General features: G+C 37.7%; 1 protein-coding gene across 1 annotated transcript; it reads left to right on the top strand.

Annotated features, from left to right (window-relative positions):
- The first annotated feature begins 4,336 nt into the window (after nt 1–4,336).
- Nucleotides 4,337–5,029, top strand: LOC124980541 (mitochondrial import receptor subunit TOM20 homolog). The gene has a single exon (XM_047546211.1). It carries the CDS (start codon nt 4,358–4,360, stop codon nt 4,793–4,795), a length of 438 nt encoding a protein of 145 aa, XP_047402167.1. The 5' UTR covers nt 4,337–4,357; the 3' UTR covers nt 4,796–5,029.
- Nucleotides 5,030–8,580: the final 3,551 nt, after the last annotated feature.

Raw genomic sequence — 8,580 nt, 5'->3', positions numbered from 1 at the left:
CTCCAGGTGGGGTAGCAGTGGGGAGTGACTTCAGCAAGCTGGTTTTTAAAGTGAAAACCATAAAAAAAAAAATCCTTGCAGCCTTACAATAGGAATCTTTTTCCTTTTTTTCCAAGGAGTGCAAGCAGCCAGCCCCAGCTTATCTATTTCAGTCTGCACCTGGTGGGTCAGCAGGGTGAGCTAGGCATGGGGAGCCAGACTACCCATATCTGAAACTGGCAACTTCTGGGGCTCTGAAGGGATAGGTTGCTTCACAGAAATGGTCACAATGTCCTTAAATCATGGCCACATTCTTTTATCTCGTGTTACTGTCCTTGTATTTACCACAGTCGGCACAACTCAATGATTTTATGTGCACCCATTTTGGTTTGGTCAATCTTAACTAAACATATTTGTTTTATATGAGAGGGTCTCTACCTTTTTCTTTTTATAAGGGGGTCTCTACTCTTTCACAATTACCAGAATTTTATTGAGAATTTTTGCATTTATATTCATGAGAGATATTAGTCTGAAGTTTTCTTTCCTTGATGTGTCTTCGTTTGGTTTTGGTATCAGGGTGATACTAGCTTCATAGGATGAATTTGGAAGGGCTCCTTTCTTTTCTATTTCATGGAATAATTTGAGGAGTATTAGTATTAATTCTTCTTTGACGGTCTTGTAGAACTTGGCTGAAAATCCATCTGGTCCCAGGCTTTTCTTGATTTGTGAGTTTTTGATTTGTGGGTATCTTCTATTTCATTGCTTAAAATTGGTCTATTTAAATTGTGTATGTCCTCCTGATTCAGTTTGGGTAGGTCGTGTGTGTCTATAAATTTGTCAATGTCTTCAAGATTTTCTTTTATTGGAGTAAAAATTTTCAAAGTAGTTTCTGATTATCTTCTGTATTTCAGTAGTGTCTGTTGTGATATTTCCTTTTTCATAATGAATTTTTTTTAATTTGAGTTTTCTCTCTACATTAGTGTGGCTAAGGGTTTATCAATTTTATTTATTTTTTCAAAGAACCAACTTTTTGTTTTGTTAATTTTTTGAATTGTTTTTGTTTCAGTTTCATTGATTTCAGCTCTGATTTTAAGTATTTTCTGTCTTCTACTGCTTTTGGTGTTGATTTGTTCTTCTTTCTCTAGGGCTTTGGAATGTAATATTAGGTTATTTATTTGTTGACTTTCTATTCTTTTAAGGAATGAGCTCAATGCAATGAACTTTCCTCTTAGAACTGCCTTCAAGATGTCCCAGAGATTTTGATATGTTATGTCATTATTCTCATTTATTCTAAGTATTTTTTATGTTGTATCCCTGATTTCTTTTACTAACCATTGGTCATTCATAGCACCTTATTTAGTCTCCAGGTGTTAGAATAGATTCTATTTTTTATTTTATTGTTGATTTCTAATTCCATTCCCTTATGATTTGATAGAATGCAGAGTGTTATCTCTATTTTTGTGTATTTGCTAAGAGTTGCTTTGTGGCATGAGATATGGTCTATTTCAGAGAAGGATCCATGTGCTGCTGAGAAAGAAAGTGCATTCGCTCATTGATGGATAAATACTCTATATATGTCTGTTAAGTCTAAATTATCGATTGTATTATTTAGTTCTATAGATTCATTGTTTAATTTTTGTTTGGAGGATCTATACAGTGGTGAGAGAGGTATGTTAAAGTCACTCAGTATTACTGTGTTGTGGTCTATTTGATTCTTGAAATCAAGAAAGATTTGTTTGATGTACATAGATGCTCCATTGTTTGGGGCATAAATATTTACAATCATTATGTCTTGCTGCTGTACAATTTCATTCAGTAGAATGAAATGACCTTCTTTGTCTCTTCTGATTAACTTTGGCTTGAAGTTCACTTTATCTGATAGAGGATGGAAACCCCTGCTCATTTACACAATCCATATGAGTGATATTTGTTTTCCCATCTTTTCACCTTCAGTCTGTGGATGGTTTTGTCTAGGAGGTGAGTCTCTTGGAGACAGCATATTGCTGGGTCTTGTTTTTTAATCTAATCTGCAAGTCTGTCTTTTTATTGATGAATTTAGACCATTAATATTCAAGGTTATTACTGAGATATGACTTGTATTCCCAGTCATTTTGGTTTATTTCTGGTTTATTTATTTAATTTAAATTGGTTTCTCCTTTGATTGACTATTCCTCTAGTATAGTTTATCCCTTTGCTGGTTTTCCCTTTTTTTTTTTTTTTCCATTTCATCTTCATGGAATATTTTGTTGAGAATATTCTGTAGGTTTTCTAGTTGTGGATTCTTTAACTTTTGTTTCTCATAGAAGCTTTTATTTCATCATCAAATTTGCTAAATATGATTCCTGGTTGGCATTTATTTTCTTTCAGAGCTTGATAAATATTACTCCAGGACCTCCTAACTTTGAGAGTCTGTGTTGGGAAATCAGCTGAGATCCAAATTGGTTTCCCCCTATACATAATCTGATATTTTTCTCTCACAGCTTTTTAAAATTCTATCCTTATTCTTTATGTTAGGCATTTTCACTATAATGTGCCTTGGAGTGGATCTGTTGAAATTTTGTACATTTGGGGTCCTATAAGCCTCTTGTGTTTAATTTTCCATTTCATTCTTTAAGTTTGGGAAATTTTCTGTTATTATTTTATTGAAAAGATTTTGCATTCCTTTGGTATGTATCTCTGTAACTTCATCTATCCCAATAAATCTTAAATTTGGTCTTTTTATTTTATTCCATAATTCTTGGAAGTTCCATTCATGGTTTCTTAACATCTTCTCTGCATGGTCAACTTTATTTTCAAGATTATATATTTTGTCTTCATTGCCTAAGGTTCTGTCTTCCAAGTGGTTTAGTCTGTTGATGATGCTGTCCATTGAATTTTTAATTTGGTTTATTGATTCCTGTATTTTAAGTATTTCTGCTTGTTTTTGTTTTTGTTTTTTTCAGACTCTCTGCCTCTTTATTGAAGTGATCTTTCACTTCCTGAATTTTCTCTCTGATTTCACTCCTTATACTGTCCTTTACTTCACAGATCAGTTCATGTATATTCTTCTCTGACATTTCTTCCACTGTGATGTCAATGGATTTGCATATGGGTTTTAATGTTAATATTTTATTTACAAAACTCCTCTGTTGCACAGAAAGTAAAAATGGTGTTTCTACCTGCAGGTAACTGGCCGCTATGGATGGTTATGATTCACCCACCATCATAGCCATCCATAGAGAAGCAGACAGACCTGACACCTGACAACAGTTACAATTTTGTTGGGGTGAAGTCCCCAAGTGTCATGGTGGATTTCCAAGAGGAAACACATGGGAGAAGAAGGAATGTCACAGAATATTCTGGGTGGGTGGTTAGATGCCCTGAATTTCTTTTTAAACAGTTACCAACTAATTCCACAAGAGCAGTCAATACTTCCCTTCCCAGATCCTCATGGAGAAACAGTTCACTTTGTACACTCCTGCCTCTGGCTCTGCCCTAGAGGATTCCTTTCTGAATCTCTCATCCACCATGAATGGATGGGAGAGGAAATCTCCCTTCCACAGGCCTCAGTCTCTAGGGACTGGTATCCCACAAGTGTCTCCTTGAGCTTTGTGATGGGATGCGCGGCGCTCTGGGCTAGCCTGAGTCCTGCACATCCCAGTCTGCTGTACCTTTAGGAAGGTGTCCGAGAACCACAATCCTTGTAACTGATCTCAGGAATTTGCCTACCAACATGGACCCCAGAAACTTGGCTAACAGTGTGATTGTCACCTCTGAAAGTTTTCATGTATAAGAACTGCAAGAAAATGTTTTATCTTGGTATTCAGGGTTTGATTTTAATAGATTACCACATTCATATTTTTGGGGGGGTACCAGGGATTAAACTGAGGGGCACTTAACTATTGGGCCACATTCCCAGCCCTTTTTATTTCTTATTTTCAGACAGGATCTTGCTAAGTTGTTTAGGGTCTCACTAAGTTGCTGAAGCTGGCTTCAAACTTACTGTCCTCTTGCCTCAGATTCCCAAGTGGCTGGGATTATAGGCATGCACTACTCTGCCCAGCCCTATTTCTTCTTTGGTAATAAATGGTCTCTACCACTTACCTCTTCAACTTTTTACCTGTTTGCAAATTGGCAAATATCTTAGTGAAAAATCCCACGCCTAAGTCGGTTTCCCTGGGGCTGGGGATACAGCTGGGGGTGGAGCTACAAAATACAATTTTGGAGATACAAAATTTAAAATCCCATGCCTAGCCTGAATACAGCTCTGGTTCCATTCCTAGTGCAAAAAAAAAAAAAAAAAAAAAATCAAGTTAGTTCTCTGCTTTTTCTCCCCGACCTTCACCCCTCAAGTCCTCATTGCCAGTTGCCCGCGGCGGCTTCGCCGCACCAAGAGAAGATGGTGGGCCGGAACAGCGCCATCACCGCCGGCGTGTGCGGGGCGCTCTTCATCGGCTACTGCATCTACTTGGACCGCAAGAGGCGGAGCGACCCCAACTTCAAGAACAGGCTTCGGGAACGAAGAAAGAAACAGAAGCTTGCCAAGGAGAGAGCTGGGCTTTCCAAGTTACCAGACCTTAAAGATGCTGAAGCTGTTCAGAAGTTCTTCCTTGAAGAAATACAACTTGGTGAAGAGCTGCTAGCTCAAGGTGAATATGAAAAAGGTGTGGACCATCTGACAAATGCAATTGCTGTGTGTGGACAGCCACAGCAGTTGCTGCAAGTGTTGCAGCAAACTCTTCCACCACCAGTGTTCCAGATGCTTCTGACTAAACTTCCAACAATCAGTCAGAGAATTGTAAGTGCTCAGAGCTTGGCTGAAGATGATGTGGAATGAGAAACATGTCAACATAATAAAATCTCAGTTAAAAAATTTAAAAATTCTTGGAAGTTGAGCAGCTCTGGGAGAATAAGGGCAAATGTGCTTGTTATAGACTGTCCTACACTGAAGTCTACCAAAGTTAATGTTTGCTTTGTGTAGATCCATTTGTTTGTTTTATTTATTTTTCCCAGTGAAAAGTGTATTTTGATAGAGCTTTTCATTTTATAAATACACTGAGTTACCAGAATATCACATATTTCATTTATTCCTAAGACATACAGTTAGTGTATGCACGACATAAGGTTTCTTGGGCTCTAAAAACACCCAGTTCTCAGTTTTAAAAGATAGGCAAAAAAGTGTGAAGAGTGCACATTTTTAAAGCTAGTACATTTTACTCTAAATCAGAAAAGTGGATAGAGACTTTATTGTTTGTGAAAAAGGAGCATTAAAATTTTTGAGAGATCATTCATCTCTGAAACGTGAGGTGTGCTGCTGTGGTGTGTTAACTTTACCCCCTCCCTGTGTATCAGACTTAAAATCTTTTGTTTAAATCAGTGGGCTTATGTGTTTTGGGTATTTATCTCCTTATTTTTTAAGTATATGTTGTTGCGAATGGCACCAGGAGTTAGATCGGTGTGCACCCTGATGTCACCTCATGAGCTTCTCCAGTTTGTGTCTGCTCTCTTTTCCTCATTCATGGGAGGGAATTGACCTGCTAATCCCTGAAGTGTTCCTTTCAGTTTCTGATTCATCTGTTTGCTGTCTTCAAGTCCACCTTCACCTGAGTGTATTTGTGCAAACAGACCTTGCATTTGTTTTAATATTCTGAATTTTGCATGCTTGCCTGAATTAGTATTTCTGAATTTATCTTTTTTTTTAAATGGTATGACTGTCTTTGTTTTCACTGAGACTAAATAATGCTGTCACTACACTGTAAATGAATCTGAAACTTAACCTTTTATTTTTTTTTTTTTGTTTTTTGTTTTTTTTGCGGTGCCGGGGATTGAACCCAGGGCCTTGTGCTTGCGAGGCAGGCACTCTACCAACTGAGCCATCTCCCCAGCCCCTGAAACTTAACCTTTTAAATAACTGGGATGATCTGCTTGTAAAAATGTTCCTTTTTTGCTTTTATCTTCAGTGTACCTCCTTAATTCTTCTTCAGCTTGATTGTCTTGTGCAATGAGTGAGGTGTGATCTTGTGACTAAAGACTTGAGAAGACTGGGGTTGGTGGGACCTCATTTTCAAATAGTGGCATATTATCTGAGTCATAGACTCCGTTTCAGAACTGAAAATAAAGATCCTTGGTACTTAATGAAAAAAAAAAAAAAAGTCCTCATTGCCTCAGTTGCTCCCTGATGCCTTTAAACAGATTAAGTTTTGCCAGCTTTTCTATATATTTTTTCTGTTGGAGTATTAATCTGCCACAAGTCATGATGCTATGGCTAGAAACAGAAATCCTTTACCATTCACTTTTAATAAATAGGAAGACAAAGGGTGAAAGAGGCTAAATTCTTACAAAATATGATTTTGGAGATATAACATTGAAAATCCCATGCTTCTCAAATGGCAAAGGATTAATATTATGTAGATAAAGCTCTCTGACAATAACGTTCTTCAGTTAGAAAGTAACGATAACAATATTGACTTTTTCCAGTGTTGAAAATTAAGAAACACACTTCTGATTCACTCATGGATTTGCTCTAAGGAAACTGGTTAGGAAGTTGGCCCATACTGGCTGCTCCTTGTTGGGTTTTAGTGAGATACCATGATAAAGAGATGATCCCAGGCTAGCATTGGCCTATTTGTGGGCATAGGTGGGAACAAATAAAATTGCTAGGAAGGGCACTCTTACCTGTGTCCTGCAAACAAAAATGGCTGAGCCTAGGTTGGAAAACTCAAATGCTTCTGTAACTAAGGGGTGAGAAGCAAAGACAGTTTCTCATAGTGGGTTTTGTTTGTTTATTGTAGTACTGAGGATTGAATCCTGGGCCTTCCTAGGCAAGTGCTCCACCACTGAGCTATATTCCCAGGTTTTTTACATTTTATTTTATTTTATTTTATTATTTTTAATTTAATTTAATTTAATTTTACTATTTTTTATTTTATTATTTTATTTTATTTTTGAGACAGAGTCTTACTAAGTTGCCCAGGCTGCTCTCAAACTTGTGTTTCTCCTGTCTCAGGCTCCTTACTTTTTTTTTTTTTAGTTTTTTTTAGTTGTAGATTGACTGAATGCCTTTATTTTATTCATTTATTTATATGTGGTACTGAGGCTTGAACCCAGAGCCTCACACACGCTAGGCGAGTGCTCTACCACAACCCCAGACCCTCAAGCTCCTTACTTGATGGGAATACAGGTGTGCACCACCGTGTTCAAAAGGTAATAACATCATGAATGAGAAAACAAATAAGACTTTGGACTTATCTGAGTGATTTTTCTAAGGCACTTAATACACCCACTCAGTCCTAAATGTAGGGAAAGAAGAGATGGAGGTCAAATCACACCATTTATTACTAACAAATGTTGTATATATTTTCAAAAGGGCCACACCTCAATGACTGTCATTCTCTGTCAGAATAAGGAGATGATGAGTATGCTGGGCAGGCTCACGTAAGAGCTGGGAAGGTGTACGCGAGGATTGTTAGTAGAGAGAAGATCCAAGAAATAGGTTTTCATGATGTTTGCACCTTTTCTCTGGGAGGTGAAATTATGTTAAAATTTGATCCACATTCTAATGATGCAACTTTCCAGCAATCTGTATCCTTTCCAACTGACTTCCCAGATATATGTATATTTTTATACATATTTATACATAAAATTATATTTATTGTGCCAAAATAAGCTTAATTTTATCAAAAGCCATAAATCTCAGTGCCCTAGCATACCCAATGCTGAGTATCAGAAACATTGGCCCTTCAATAATTGTGGGTAGAACTGGGACATACTGGAGTGTGGTACTCTATCACAGATGTCTTAACCATGCTGGGAAGGCAATATTAATAGAGAAATTCAGATCTACAAGCACATTGCTTGTGTCATTCTTCTGTGGCCAGGCCTGATGTCCAGATCATGCTTTCTTCTGTGGTGACACATCTCTTCCATTCCTTAGTAGCCCTGATCAGTCCATGTCAATTGGACAGGAACAAAGCTCCTTCTCACCTCAGACTTGCAGTTATGATTTGAACTTGGCAGTGAACAGTCATCTCTGGATATGATTGGCTCATGGATGGAAATATAACCCAAACTGAACATCCTAGCCATTCCTGGGAATTTTACTGGGTTATTGAGAATGGTTCTTTTTTTCTTCTCTACTGTAATGAACTGTAATAACTACATAAGTCTGGAGCTGCTGTGGAGACTATTTTTCCTCCCACATGGAGAGAGCCTTCCAGAGAATGAGGTCAACACCCAGAGGAAGTCAAGACAAGATATATGGAGTGGGGAGATGAGAGGGAGAAAAAGATCCATACGCAGAGAATAATATTAGTGATAACTTTGAACCACTGGGTCTAACGACCATGTCAGGCCTTTCCCTGGGTGGCCAAGATAAATGTAATTTTTGCTTAAAGTACTTTGAGTTTTATTTACATTCATTGTGTCCATTTTGCTTGGAAGACTTTCCCAAGCAAATTTCAAGGATGATACCACTGTGCAGGACATAAGCTGTACTTCCATCATGGTGGGGTGAAGGGAAAAGGATACAGGGCTAGGATAGGGCACTTCAGATGAAAAAGCAATTCTGGACATCCTGATTCAACATTGTGGGAGAGAGGGTATGAAAACCAGCTCAAGTCAGAA

Source organism: Sciurus carolinensis, chromosome 3 (genome assembly GCF_902686445.1).
Source record: "Sciurus carolinensis chromosome 3, mSciCar1.2, whole genome shotgun sequence".
Classification (NCBI taxonomy): Eukaryota; Metazoa; Chordata; class Mammalia; order Rodentia; family Sciuridae; genus Sciurus; species Sciurus carolinensis.
The sequence above is the reverse complement of the archived record's forward strand: the minus strand, read 5'-3'. Positions and strand labels throughout refer to the sequence as shown.